Source organism: Conger conger, chromosome 13, assembly GCF_963514075.1.
Source record: "Conger conger chromosome 13, fConCon1.1, whole genome shotgun sequence".
Lineage (NCBI taxonomy): Eukaryota > Metazoa > Chordata > Actinopteri > Anguilliformes > Congridae > Conger > Conger conger.
In genome coordinates, this window is record NC_083772.1 from 33970181 (window position 1) to 33985951 (window position 15771).

A 15771-nucleotide genomic window follows, 5' to 3' on the forward strand; every position below is an offset into this window, starting at 1 on the left:
GTCATTAGACAAACGTTGCACACAATATTACTAAGTAAGCAAGTTGAAAAAGTCACATAAAGGCTATAATTCTATGTAAGCACTGTTCATAATTTTCCAACTTCTGACATAGACACGGAGTTAGCTCACGATGTTCTGAACAGTGACGAATAAATAAGAAATTACTCCCAGATCATCTTTGGTTTTTGTGTAAAGTCTAATTCCTTCCCTTTTCACGAAAACTTGGTACGAGTCACATACGCAATCAATTTCAGCATACAGTGACATGGTAATGGTGCTCCCCTGTGACAGTGTGGTGGGAAAGCTGTTGCTAACGAGAGACTACTAACCAGGCAGGCTTATAAGGCTCTACCAAAAGTGTTCCTTGTAAAATATTTGAGGCACGTACGTTTTATATAGACGGTATAGGTTTTGAATTAATGTTAGGATTAACCAGATGAAGACTTAATACAGTGCAAAACTGTAGAAGTTGTGCTTCTGGTTCTGTTCGGAAGATTGTGAGCTAACACTGTCTTCCGAACACATGGAAATTGTGTAGTTATTTGTAATTTTTTCTAAATATTGGTCCACTTCACATGAATGTTTGTGAAGTGTTTTAGTGTCTTGGAAAGTCAATAAGCAACCATAATATCAAACCACATTCCTCAAGAGAAAAACCCTGTGTTCTGTTTGGAAACAGTAAGTCTATGTTACACTATCCACACTGCAATCACTATCTAACATTTTTGTGTGCTGTGTTCTAATCTAATGTTGGCCAGAGCTTACCTAGATTTCCAGGACCGTGTAGTTGAACTATTTCTAAAATCAAGCAGGCCTAGAATTGTTGGCATAAATGTTAAATCATTAGACCAGTCGCCTATGATAAAATAGACCCGGTGTTATCATATTATGTAATATTGAGTGCACAACCCTGTCTGTAAGAAAGTTCTGAACAGCAGCAGACTTTCACGTTGCATGCCAATCAAGTCTGTCAGGCTACAGGGAAGAGTGATTAAAAAATAACACGCGATCAACCAGCATGCCTAGACATCAACTTTAGGGATCTAACTACAGACCGCTATACAACTGTGAGGTTACACTGCACAATGTCAATGTAAATGTAAATCTTTAATTTGGAAATTAGACTATTATCTGACTTGCGGTCTGACAACTTTGAGAGTAGAGCTGTTCTGGGGAGTAGTAATGTCAACTTGTCCAATTTAAAAGGAAAACAAAACTGTAATAGTGAATGAGGTGCATCAACTAAAATGTATTTATGCGGTTTAATTAGTTGCTAAGCACTCAGGTCAAGCTGTGGAAAATTCAGAATGAATGCAGAGCAACTTTATAACTTCAACTTTATAACTGGAAAATTGCCTTGCTGAATCACATCTTCAGGGAATTTGGGGGGGTATAGGGATCAACTCCTTTGTGAATTTACTGTGGAAAAACATAACCAATGCCTGACCTGAAGAAATAATGTTTAGGGGGTGTTTTTTGGAATTGGAGGTGAGAGTGCTGCAGGGGGTTGTAGGTTAGGGGGGCAAGTGATTTGAGGGGTAGGGCGTTGAAGCTTGGGGACTGGGACTATTTTGCGGGGAGGGGGATGAGGTGAGGGTGAGGGAAAGCGCTTCGTACCTAGCACAGTGATGTCGGCGTAGGCCTCTTGTGGGGGGTCGGTGTAGAGCTGGCACACATATCTCCCCTCGTCAGACAGCGACACGTTGGACAACGACACTCGGAGCTCGTTGTCTGAGAAGTTGACCAGCTGAAACCGGCTGTCCTTCAAGGCTGGGGAAGAGGACACGGCAGAGGGTTACAACAGGCTCAAGCGGTAAAACCCGAGCACGGCGTTAGTCGCGTCTTCATTCATACCAAGAAGCTGTGGCTGAGCAAATTCAGCACCTCACCCACAAACACCGGTTTCTAGACGCGTTCTTCAAATAATTTAAATCAGAATCTTCCTAATGAGAGGACCTATATAAAAAAAAGAAGATACTTCTTACTTAACTTTTTGTGTCTGAAGAATGACGATGAGTTCATTGACTGCATTAAGACTTGTTTTGAGAGCAAATATCTTGCCTGAGATAAAAGCAGCCTTCAGACAGACCACGTTCAGGTCCATGCAGTGCACTTACGCCTGTGCTAGCGTTACCTGCGTGAGGGGGGGAATCAGACAGAACGGCCGCGGTGCTGCTCAGTAGCTTTCCATCAACCCTCTTAGTGCTGCGGCCCATTTCTATAAAGCCCTAGAAGCAGTAGTTCAAAGAAACGGGAGCCAAGATAGAGATATAAATAAATAATCAGGGATCATTAAGGGTGCATTAGGATTCTGAGGCGGATACACTGCAGGCTGATGGTAAGTAGATCTGATTGTTTTGTGTCCCGGATGGTTAGCACGGCTCTTTATCTTTCGTGAAAAGCTGAAAATTCCCGAAAAGTTTGATTTATCCAGTTTCATGAATGTCCCATTAAACCAATTTTTAAGCCATAAAATCACATTGCAAAGCTAAATTGTTTTATTTAATTGTTTAAATTATACTTTAAACTTATATTTTATACCATTTTGCTTTTGGCATTTAGACCAAGTTCAATATGCTAGCTTGCTAATGGTACGGTCATCATTCAGAGATTTGACAGTGAGTGAAATTTCAGCGCGTGAAATTTGCCACCAAAATCTGCATTGTGATTTGGTCTGGTAGGTAAACATAATTTTGGAACCCGTCGCATAGTGGTACCAGATTTTGGTACCCAACCCAAATTAAAACACATAGTCCCTGTTTATTATTCTAAGAATAAATGATGAGCATGAAAAGATGATAGCAGTAAGCCTGTATGTGACATACCTTTTTATTTATTTCTGTGACTGACGCATATTGACTGACACAATTTGTCAGTAAGCATAAATGCTGTACACTCTAACACTGTTTGGAATGGAATGGGAAAGAAGAAGCAAGCAAGTCTATTTGCAGTTGTGTTATGCAACCGTCATTTAAAAACAATAATTACCAAAAATCAGCTGCATGCAGTGCACATCACATAAAAGATTAATTACACTTCCTGCCACTCTGCTGAGGTCAGAACTGAGTGTGGCAACATGAAGAGCTGTACTGCCAGGTTATTGTAAAAATGTACAACATGCCTTACAGTAAATGTGGAATTTACTGTAAAAAAACGAATCTAATCTCACAACATTTCCTTTTCATTCAGCTGTGAATAACTAAGAATGACAAGCAAAGGCCGAAAGTGCAGGTAGTTTAGTTAAGTACAGACGCATAAGCAACGGTGATGTACAAGGGTTTTTTTGAGAGATTATAAAGATGAAAGAACACAACTGTTTCTGCAATCCACACATAATTCAAGGTGAGAAGTTTCAAATACATAATATGAAAACACCCTGCTAATAACAGTTTTTCAGGCATGAGGGAAGGAATTCTAAACACGACTGATCCTTATGTTCCTCGACAACTCAAAAACTAAAACTACCAGAAAAAACATCAAAATAACAGAAGCAACTGTATTTTAGCTAGTCTCGAATGCAAGCCAATAACAGGTACCATTTTTACTGAAACGTATGGTGCCATAATAATATAATATAAAATGTATAAAATAACCATTTTGAAAGCTGTTGATATGTGTAATAGAGCATGTTGTCCTGTACATAAAATCACAATAAACACATACAATTATAGAATCTGTAATTCAGTTATCTCAATAGTTGGGGAAAAATAGTATATACTGTATATAATGTATGTTTTTGGCCCCACCTTGCCTACAGTCTCTGTGGCATTTTTGCGCCCTGCTGTTGTTGTACTCAGAAAACCCAGAATCCCAATGAAGCCGTGCTCCTATGATGGGTAACCATAATTACAGGCTCCACCACCTCACAGCAGGGCAGCCCTCCCACCAAACCACGACTAAGAATAACGTGCCTTAATTCCCAGCGAGTTTCTGAAAATATAGCGCTTTCCCCATTCAATAAAGAAACCAGGAGCAACAGCTGCCACATATGTTGCTGAGACGCATAACGAGGGAATTTTCAGAAAGTTTATCAAATTGTCAGAAAAGTAGCTTATTGGGGTGTGGGGAAAATTATGTTGAAATGTATGCTTTGCAGTATTATATTAACTGTATAATGATATTATATAACGTGGTATACACAAGGCTCATCATTTTCGGCTTTTACCGATTTCCCCCCAAAAATTCCTGGATTTTTAAAAAATGTACAGTTCAGATTAAACTGGTATTTGCCAAGATTATTTTTATTTTCTTATTGATGTTTCTCCACCTTTGAAAGTTTTTGGAATTAAAATCTATTATGGATATGGTTCTCTGTACCATTGTCATTGTTGGTAAATGAGGGTACGCAGCTTTAAGAGTGAGAATCATGGGGGTTGTTGTATTGTATTGTGTACCGATTGGTCCGTGTGTGTGAGGCCGCTGGGAATGGTGAGAGAGTGAGTGGAGTTTTTGGTTGTGTGTGTGTTTTGAAAAGGAAGCGAATGCCTCAGGCCTCCTCATTTTTGCAGCGGAAACCAGCTAAGTCGTTAACTTTGGTGTTATTCCAAGGCTGCTGACGAGTAAACGGGGCAGCTACAGCTAACTAGCTATAATTAGCAGCTTCACATTTACCCCAGGAATCGAAAAAGAATAGTGGGTCGGTTCCCCTGTGGCTCCCGACTACGGTTCGGAGACAGAAGCAGGAAAAAGTAACACCGTGAAAAAACATTTATAAAAAGTAAAGGGCAACATTTAATACCATCATCTTTCTTTGATGGGTCTCTCACAGAATAATATAAAATGTCATTTAAGCAAGATTGTGGTTTTAGATCAGTAAGCAAGAAACAATCTAAAACCAATTGCATTGAAACTAGCAGCGACAAGAATATTCCTGAAACTGCTAGTTTCAGTGATATTGGTTTGACCGTTTCCGCAGTCATGCCTGTCTGAAGTAGTTATTAAATAACACATTTTATTATCAATATAAGAAAAAGACTATGAGTACTGATATGTTCAAAAAGACATTAATACTTTTACCGGTAGACTTTTGACCTGCTGATAACAGCGGAGACATTCTGAGGCTGTAATTATCACAACCCATCTGGAAATCAGCTTTTATTTTAATGGTTATGTTTTTGTTTCCAGATTTATAAAAAGAAGATTGGCTCTTGATTTGAGATTTGCCATCAAATGGAAGATTAACGATAAGAGGTACGGGTGTTTAAATGGCAAGCCAGCCTCCAGATGAGCTGTAGTGTGAGGCTGCTCTCTACATCCCGGGGAAGGCTGTGCAGAATGCCCTCTCTCTTCCCCCGTCTCTCTGGCGAAGCTGAGAAGCAGAGACGGAGAGGCTCGGACAGAAATATAATTGGTATTGACTCATGCCTACTGGGAGGATTCCACTTGTCAATAACAAGAAAAAATAGATCCGATTACAGATGCAGGTGCCAGCTAAAAATATGTATTCAGTTTTTTTGGCACCATCCAAACCAATGGGAATCCACAGCTGATGGAGAGGTTTCTCAGCTAGCTTCCTTGTCACTTCTATTTCTAAATATGGTACATTGTGTCATACAAATAAGTGTTTTTCCCCTTCAATTTGGAACGCTTAATCATGACTGCACACCCATCTCAGTGCTGCAGTACGTTTGGCCTGTTGCCATGAACTGGATATGCACCCAGTAACCCCAACGGGCAAACCGCAGGCCAGCAATCAACAGTTGTTCTTGTGCTGGGGAAACCCTACGGACTAAAGCCATCCCCCCCAAGCCTACTGAGAGACCAGGTATATGGTGCCCCATGGGACTCTGAGCAATACTTTACACAACTACAGCGACATGGCTCAGGCAGTAAGAGCAGTCGTCTGGCAGTCGGAGGGTTGCCGGTTCGATTCCCCGCCCGGGCTGTGTCGAAGTGTCCCTGAGCAAGACACCTAACCCCCTTGCATGGCAGCCAATCGCCGTCAGTGTGCGAGTGTGTGTATGAATGGGTGAATGGAGAAGCATCAATTGTACAGCGCTTTGGATAAAGGCGCTATATAAATGCCTGCCATTTACCATTTACAACTACGGTCTGGATTTAATTTTGCCACCGAGGAGCACAAAGGAATTATTTTAATTTGTATGATTAAAAAAAAAAAAATCTTTGCAAAGTATTGTAACAGGAGCAGCACATCAGAAAAGGTTAAACCATGTGCCATATGCTTCTGCATAATGAAAGATGAATTCATAATCTCAGAGATTATCTTCCAAGTGGAACAATGAAAAACAAGAACAAACAAAAAAAAGTTTATCTGAGAATCAGTTCGCTTAAAGAGGGACAGCCATTTAACAAAATCAAATAAAGCAAAGATAAAAGGAAATTATCCAACAGTTCATTCAATTGAAGTACCCACAGGAACATGAAAGTGGTATTGTAAAAAAAGGTTTTAATAAAATATGATTTTGATAATTTCATAATTTGATCCTGGCCACTTTTATCTTTATGCCGTATGCAGGATTATGCATACATAAGTTGCAACAAAAGAGTAACAAAATATACTTTATAAGCCAATTTCACTCTTGGAATCATTATGTAGAAAAATGGGTTCTGTAGCTTGAGCACAGGTTTTCTGTGATATTATTGTCTATAGTGCAGCAGCTCAGTAGATGAGCTCCCATTTCCATGTAAAAAATAATCAGAGAATTAACATAGATACTTGTCAATTAAAATTGATGCGGTCAGCATCTTTGTGTGTATTAATATGGAACTTGATGCAGTCCACAATATACAGTATGCTAATTTTCATCAACACTGGATATGCTACGATATTTAATAGAAAATAAAAAGCAGATGCTGCATAAAAGGTAAATTCATTGTGTTCATTAAGGTAAAATAGCTAAACCAATGAAAACGTGAAGACTTGAGCATATTAGAGCTGGCGCTGACCTATCAGCCGGCAGTTTGCGGACGTGCGCTCTTCCCACAGAGACTAGCAGAGGAGGAAAAAAGGGGCCGATGAAGACGGAGGACGTTGGGAATCTCACAGCGGCAATGAAGCTCCCAGTAAATACTATAATAGAGGAAGTCAATTCGCAGACAATGACTCTCCTGGTTGTCTTTACGTTACATCAAGGTCTCTTCGCACTACGCGGTTATGTTTTTCACGGGCTTAATAAAAGCCACGCCGGGGGACAGGTTAGTCCTAAATAACCGGAATCAATTCTGATTACAGGACAGGCCGTCTTAAAGGAGCCAATTACGCTTATATTAATCAGGAGGAAAAAAACTAAACAAAAACAGATTATACTCAATGTCTCCAATGAACCGTGGTACGGAGGCCTAAATCAGTGGTCTCAAACTGAAGGCCAGCATGTAAAATGGCTTTTATTCCAGACTCAGATCATAATTAGATAATAAGTTCCATTATTTTCTGAATTAGGGCTGTAGGTTTGCACATAATGTATATAAAGTGACATGCACGATTTATGCTAAATAACAACTGTTTATATTCTGTGTTTAATGCAGTTAAATTAATTTAGCGTTGAGTAATTGGAATCCATTAAGGCAGCATTAAGTGGTTAGAGTAAAAACCTGCATACACACGGCCCTACGTGGCACCGGGTTTGAGACCACTGGCCTGAATGTCGCTTCCTGTACATCCTTAACACCATAAGAAGTGGGATCACTCCACATGTACTAACGCTGGCTACACGATCGCACAACGTGACTCATTGGTGAGAGTTACTAATAATAATTGTGTCAAGAAATCATACCAAAGTCTTAATATCCTTTTCAATTCACTTTTTTTTTTTTTTCATAGTGTCACATATTAACCTTAGACATTTTATTACTGGTTTCAAGGCATCCCCTATATTCAATGAAATCAAATGTAAATGGCTGCAAACAGTTGACTTCATGTCTTTCATCTCTAATGGCAGAAGACAAGCCTAAAAAAACGTGGGTACTTGACTTGGGTTCTACTTCCAGGTCCCCTCACCCAAGGGCAAACAAACACATTTTGGTTTAGGTGCCAATTATCTAAGGTGCTATGCATAATCTCTGAATAGAAGAAACATCCTTGTACGTGTTAAAAAGAGCGTTATAAAGATCATCTCTGTTAGGACAGGAAGGCGGTGTGGGGATCCAGGCACTCACGTCTGACGTCTCTGAAGTAGATGGTCTGTCTGTTGGGGTTGAGGAGCTGGATGACTGAGTCGTCGTTGTCTTTGACTCTGCAGCTGATGGTCGCCACCTCCCCCTCTACCACCGAGATGTTGTACGTCACTAGATTTTGACCTGGTGGAGAGAGGGGGAAATGGGGAGCGCACTTAAACAAAGACAACAGGAAATTATACTTGCTGAATAATGTTGGCAAACACTTGGCAAGCACTAACAACAGCATTCCATTGCTGTAATTGTAAGGGTATTAATGGCAACATCCCTGTAGAAACAAATGCACACGCACATACACAGAGACAGATATGCGTAAACACAGACACACACACACACACACAGGCAGGCAGATACGCATAAACACACATGCACGCAGACACAAACACACACACAGAGACAGATACGCATAAACACACATGCACAAAGACACAAACACACACAGAGACAGATAAGCGTAAACACACACACACACAGACACATACTTAGACGCACACGCATGCACGCACACACAGGTACACACACACACACAAACACACACACATATACAGACACAGGCACACACACATAGACACGAACACACACAGACACACAGGCGCACACACACACAGAGGTGCACACACGCATGCACGTACACACACACACACGCACACACAGACAGACACAGGCTCACACACACAGACACATAGGCGCATACACAGACGCACTGGCACACGCACACGCACCCACACACACAGATGTGCACGCACACGCACACGCACGCACACACACACACACACACACACACACCCCCACCCACACACACAGACGTGCACACACACACAAAGCCTTCCTGACAGTGAAAAACAAGCTGGTAAATGTATCCACTCCTCTAATCCTTGGGATGTAACAGTTCTGTACACGATGTGGAGTCAATGATTGATTTTCCAGGGCAGTGCATGGTACGGGAGTCTGCCACCGGTGGAGTGTAACACCACCACTCTCAGAGACAGGGGGGTGGGGGGGGATGGGTAATTGCTGCTCAGGGCTAAACTGCATCATGGCCATGCATCTGACCAGAAGGCACTGGGAGCTACGGGATATTTGCAACATCATGCCAAGGCAAATAAAGCACACACTTCTGACTGCACTGATCCGGGCCTAGACGTGTCAGGCACCATCCTCTTCCACTCGGAATTCATCGCAGTTTCCACAACGCGGGTACGAAGCGGGGAAGTTCACGGAGCATACGTTAACGCATTCATTACCATTAATCATGTAAAAAATGAGGTGAAAAATCCATATTAGATGCAAAAATACTGTCTGTGTATTGTTAGGCGTGACACAGAATGTGCAAGCCAAGTAGCGCTCCAAACAGACAGCCAGGGAACAAACAATCAATGGCGATTGCTGCTTGCACTGAACGTGTTTACACTCAGTCTTCATTAGCATTATGCATTATTCATGAGCAAATGTGCTGCCTTGTGAAAGATGAAGGAACTTGTGTTATGTAAAATGTCACTCTTAAAATGTGATGCATCATAAGATGCAACTTGCCTCAACATTTTTTGGGAAATCTTATGACATATAAAGGGTGTTTTGCTGCAGTAATAACAACATTATGCATGCTTCATTAAAGCTTTAGGAGCATATACTTTGAGTAATGCCACTAAGTTTTGTCTTTTGACTTCAAAGAAGCATTTTATATATATCAAATGAGGCATAAAAAAGAAAATATCATTTTTATCCATCATTTCATCTCTCTGCCAATTTCTCTATCCATCCATCAGCAATATATAGTCAATATAAAATAAATCCAGTTGATATACACTCAGCCAATTATGTGGCAGCAACTCGATGCATAAAAGCATGCAGACATGGTCAAAAGGTTCAGCTGTTTTTCAGACCAAATGTCAGAATGCTGAAGAAATATGATCAAAGTGACTGACTGTGGAATAATTGTTGGTGCCACACAGGGTGCTTTGAGGACCTCCTGGGATTTACACAGACAGTCTCTAGAGGTTTGCAGAGAATAGTGTGAAAAACAAAAAAACATCCAGCGAGCAGCAGTTCTGCGGGCAAAAAGGCCTTGTTCCTGAGAGAATAATGACACATTACAACAATGGAATGCCGAAGAGAATCTCTGAACACAAAATGCGTAAAAACGTGGATAGGCTACAGCACCAATACATCTAAAAATAAGTTGAATAAATACCTAATAAAGTGCTCACTGAGTGTATGCATACATGTGTATGCATAAAATGTATGGATGTGTGGAGTGTGAATGTATACAGAATAAACCATAGTAGTACAGCATCAATGAGAAATGCCTGTACTTAAGTACCAGTCAAAACATGCAAATATGCTTGCCTGAACCAACAGACATTAACACCTTGCTGATATTTCATGACCAGAACAAAAACAAACAAATAAACAACTAAATAAAAAGGAACCTCGGATAGTGACAATGCAGACAGACAGCTTTAACCAGCCTGGAGTAACCTGGACTGCAGGAGGACTACACAAATACAGGCTAACCTCATGAGGAGGGCAATACTTCAGACAGTGGAAAGGAATATGCTTTCAATTGAAGGGCAATTGAAGATGCAAATATTGTAAGATCTTATCCATGACAATTTCAGCCAGAATTAGCCGGCTGAACATGCGGGCTGGTGTAAGGAGAAGGTTAAATACCTGTGGCACCAAGTTTCAGACCTCTGCCATCGACACACATAAAATGGAAAAACAACATGGAAAAATGAGGTGTCGGAAAGGGTGTCAAAAACTACAGAAGATTATCCGAGTACCTGTTCCAGTAAACACATACAGTGTGAAAGAGGGTGCGTTTGTGTGTGTGTGTGTGTGTGTGCGCGCGCGAGTGTGAGGCGTGACCTAAATTATATGCTGAATACAAAAACTCTACAAAGCATCCCTGACATATGAATCAGGCATCTGGACTCATAAATTCCATTTTTAAAAGGCCCCATTTTGAAACGTAGATATGAATCGACTCCAATGATTACCACGGCATCTGGGGGAGAATTTGCCTGAGGAAGATTCAATGAAGCGTCATTAACGGGAAAATACAAGACTCGCTTAACAAACAGGTTTTCGAAAACGGTTCCAACTGCTTTTTGAATGCGACAGCAGTCGCTGGAAGGTTGCGGTATCTGCATCGGGCTAACTGAATGGCGGGAAAGGGTTGAAATCACTATTAGGATGTGATTTGCACAGATTACGTCAATCTGAAACTTTTCTTTTGACACGCGGTTAAATATATTCATGCATATGTATACCTGGGATGAATGCGCTAAAGCGCGGTGGAGATTTTGTGAATTAGGTCAATTACGTATTCCGTCTAATTTACTAAAGCGTGCCTTAATTGCGACTCTCCTCTTTGTGTGCGAATTTTAGAACTGGGGAAATCAGGGGGTAATTTGGAGAACGCTGACATAGCTTTCATAGAGCGTGAGGTAGGCTGTGTTAATCAGGAGTTCTCTTTCCAAAACATGACAGCAGTCTCCAGAGCCAAGAGAAGGCACATAGGATCAAGGCAAAACAGATTAAGACAGAAGAGGGCCTTTAATTGCATTACATTACAACACTGTGCAGACACTGTCATCCAGTTTTACACTAGAAATCTTTTATCCGATAATTACCCTTTAAACTACTCTTTTCTTAAGCCTGAGGAATTAACTGTATTTGTGATGTCACTCACAAATTTCCCTGCTTGCTGTTGGCTTTGCGTTGTTACTGTATGCTGTGCCTCACTGGCCATTATCTCCATTTTCCCAATGTGTACACGTTTGATCTTTTTTGCGTTTGCCAGTGTTTGGTTGCTTTTGTAGGGACTACAACTTCCACATTCCCACAGGAAAATTCCGCGACGTCCACCACAAATGACGTCCAACTTGGTTCAGCCAATCCCGTAATGGCGGGAGCAATAAACGGTCCAGTATAAGAGCAAGACACGTTCTTGGGATCTCTCTTCTGCTTTTTCTGCTTCTTCTGCTTCTTCTCTTCGACACACCCTTTTTGGCCATTCGCTTCAGCTCATCTGCTCCGAGACTCGGACAGAGGCTGAATGCTGCACAGCGCACTACCAGGCCTACGGACACACCCAGTTACCTTGCGGTAACTTCGTGGCCTATAGCAAGTGGAAACTGGTGTACGCGGAACGCTACATCAGTTTACCCCTGCAAAGCTCACCAAAGAACAACAGCAACAAACTTTTCCACCCGGAAAAGGGACCAACGAACATCCTTCCAGCAACCGAGCGGACCAGACGGCAACGCGCGGTTAAGACGCCCCAGCCTGCGCATCTCTCCAGGACACACATTCACAGCACCATCGCGGCTCCTACAAGGACAGCACGTCTTTTGGATCCAATGCGTATGGACTCAGTAAGAGAACAAACATTCAGGCATAGCCAGTGTTTAGTTTAGTCTTAACTGTTTTTGTGAATCTGTGTTTCCATATTTGCCATCTTATCATTGGAATGTATTTTGTTAGCTATATATGTACGTGAATTGATTCGCCGTCTTTTGCGCATATATAGAGTAAACTACGCAAGTAGTCTTCTCACAGCTAACAATAACTAACACACCCAGAACTCTAGCTTACCCAAGCTAGCTACTCCCACTTTTACCTTTCCTTTGTTCAAGCGACACGTGCGCTTGCGCGCTCCACACACACGCACACACACATACATACCCAACTAAATATCCTTACTAACTTCCCGTTAGTTTATCAGTTCTATGTTTTACGTTTGTTTAATATATATATAATTTATTAAACCCCGGTGTCCCTTTTGGAATCACATAGACATGAGAGCCGAGTTAAAGCAGTCTTTCGAAGAACTTCGGTACGTTAATCATTAATATTGGTTATTTTAATTCTTAATTAAAATACAAAATTTGTGGTTAGATATTTCTGATAATAGTAATTTTATGAGACTGATTACTTTTTGCAGTTATACTGCTACACAACGTTTAACTGGCGCCCCGGTTTCGTAGAGAGTAAAATCCCTGTGTTATTTGGCGGCCCGTGCGAGGACCCTACATAATTTGGAGCCCCGTGCGAGGACCCCTACACTTTACATCCACTTCTTGTAGCCTTGTAATCTAGACATGGAAGTATGCCATGTTTTTGGCCTTTTCATGTGTGCCTCCTAAAGAACAAGAGAGAGTTTCAGTGCTTTAACACTGTTATTGGGATCCAACTTAGTGAATGAGCTATTTATGCCTCTGTAGGTATACATGCAGTAAATTAAGTGAAGCAAAAAGGTTGAATCTTACCAAACCATCCATCCATCCATCCAATATCTTAACCCGCTTATCCTGAACATGTCCAGGCTGGAGCCTATCCCAGCATACATTGGGCGAAAGGCAGGAATACACCCTGGACAGATCGCCAGTCCATCGTCAGCCTAACCTGCATGTCTTTGGACTGTGGGAGGAAACCGGAGTACCCGGAGGAAACCCACACGAACACGGGGAGAACATGCAAACTCCACACAGAGAGGCCCCGGCCGACCGGGATTCGAACCCAGGACCTCCTTGCTGTGAGGCGGCAGTGCTACCCACTGCACCATCTGTGCCACCCTCTAACCAAACGAGTAAGTCAACAAATTTGCTCTATATCTATGTGGCTGCTAACTGAATAACGCTAGGCTAATAGAATAAATACCCATTGCAGCCTTCCATGTTGATTTTGTTAAATGTCTAAGAATACATACTGTATACACTCACAGAACACTTTAGTAGGAACACCTGTACACCTACGTATTCATGCAATTATCTAATCAGCCAATCATGTGGCAGCAGTGAAATGCATAAAATCATGCAGATATGGGTCAGAAGCTCAAGTTAATGTTCACGTCAACCATCAGAATACAGAAAATGTGATCTCAGTGATTTTGACCATGACATGATTGTTGGTGCCAGATGGGCTGGTTTGAGTATTTCTGTAACTGTATCTCCTGGGATTTTCACGCAGAACAATCTCAAAAATTTGCAGAGAATGGTGCGAAAAACTAAAAACATCCAGTGAGTAGCAGTTCTATGGGAAAAAATGCCTTGTTAATGAGAGAGGTCAGTGGAGAAGGACCAAACTGGTCAAAGCTGACAGGAAGTTGGCCAGTAACAATTAACCACACATTACCACAGTGGCATGCAGAAGACTCTCTGAACACACAATGCATCAAAACCTCTAATGGGTTGGGTACAGCAGCAGAAGTCACCAATAAGTCTAAAAATTAAGTCTAATAAGTGCTCACTGAGTGTATATAATTGTAAAGAAATACTCTAAACATGCATGGTCGATAAAATGTGTCTATTGTCTACTGTCAATTAGTCATCAAAACTCATAAAAGGGAATTTAAAATTGTGAAACATAAAAAATTGGACCCCCCCCTATTATAATTAAATCCTGCAATGCCAATTGCTGGGCCTAGAAAACAGGCCCAAAATCTGATTCTACTCTTGGCGCACGAACCCCACCCCCCACAGTATAGCATAAATAACACGGAAAACAGAGTCATCAACTGGTGTGTGAAAGCAACTGCATGTTTTAGACTCAAGTGCTATTGAACCTAACAACAAGATGTAGCTGATTAACTAACCTTGGTGACTGACAGCTTGACGCAGAAATACATTGAGAAGGTATTGATTCCATGAACACAGACTAGCCATTGAGTTGTAGGCCAACACTGGTAGGCCTTAGTGCCCAGATGCGTTCAGTCAGCTTCAGGAAATCGATTATTTATTTATTTATTTATTTATTTAATTTAAACAATATGTGATAATTAAAACTATGGTGAACATCTTCCTACAAATCAGTCCATTAATTCCAGATGTTGTACATTTGACAAACACAGGACAGCTAATGCCTGTGGGAAGGAGAGAAACTGCTACATGCCAACAGTAAAGCTACCAGCTGTCTGTCAGAGCCTGAAGGATGCACCCAAAATCATATTTCCAGATTTGCCCTTGAAATTTTGTGATACTTTGTTTTTGTTTTTACAGCATTTATAAACCAAATGTTATTGTTCATGTTACTATTTTGTATATGTTGATCTTTGGTACTTAGGCAATATTTACTTGGCTTGCATTTCATGCCAAAACATAATTCTAAATAGAGGGAAAGAGAGAGAAAGAGAGAGAGAGAGAGAGAGAGAGAGAGAGAGAGAGAGAGAGAGAGAGATGAGGGATGTACCTATACTACATATTTGTTGAATAATAGTATTACTTTAAATATTATAATTTAATATTCACCAGAGAAAGAGAGATGGAGAGAGGAAGGAAGAGAACAGAGAGTTATTGAAGAAACCCAGCTGTAGATGGCAAGGTCATATTTGGATGTTTGGCAAGACCACATGCGTTTTTCTTGATGTATACCTACAGCATATTTTCTGTGCATCCAATTACAAGCTTTTCAAAAATGTTTTACAATGAAGAAACATTCTGCCCTTGAACTAGTGTATTCAATAACAAATATATTGAAGGTTGACATCAATCTAGATAAATGCAAACTATATTGGAAAAACCCCAAACTGTTTATGTATTTTAAATTCCTTTGTGCCTTTATTAGAATACATAATGTTTGTGTGTCCACTTATGAAAGGCTTTGTCAGATTTCTAAACCGTGATTGATTGATGGATG

The 15771-nt window shown here is 40.9% G+C and overlaps 1 protein-coding gene across 5 annotated transcripts in view; it reads right to left on the bottom strand.

Moving 5' to 3' along the window:
* The window catches only part of LOC133108659 (cell adhesion molecule 1-like), a 397533-nt gene that overhangs the window by 157165 nt on the left and 224597 nt on the right, over positions 1-15771 (bottom strand). For all 5 annotated transcript variants that reach the window (XR_009704685.1, XR_009704687.1, XR_009704684.1 and 2 more), the window contains exons 3-4: positions 8116-8256; positions 1618-1770 (exon numbers count right to left, since the gene is read on the bottom strand). Coding sequence is in view for 1 of the 5 variants with exons in the window: in XM_061218291.1 (XP_061074275.1) it covers positions 1618-1770; positions 8116-8256 (294 nt within the window). In the remaining 4 variants the exon portion in view is untranslated. The remainder of the gene's footprint in view (positions 1-1617; positions 1771-8115; positions 8257-15771) is intronic.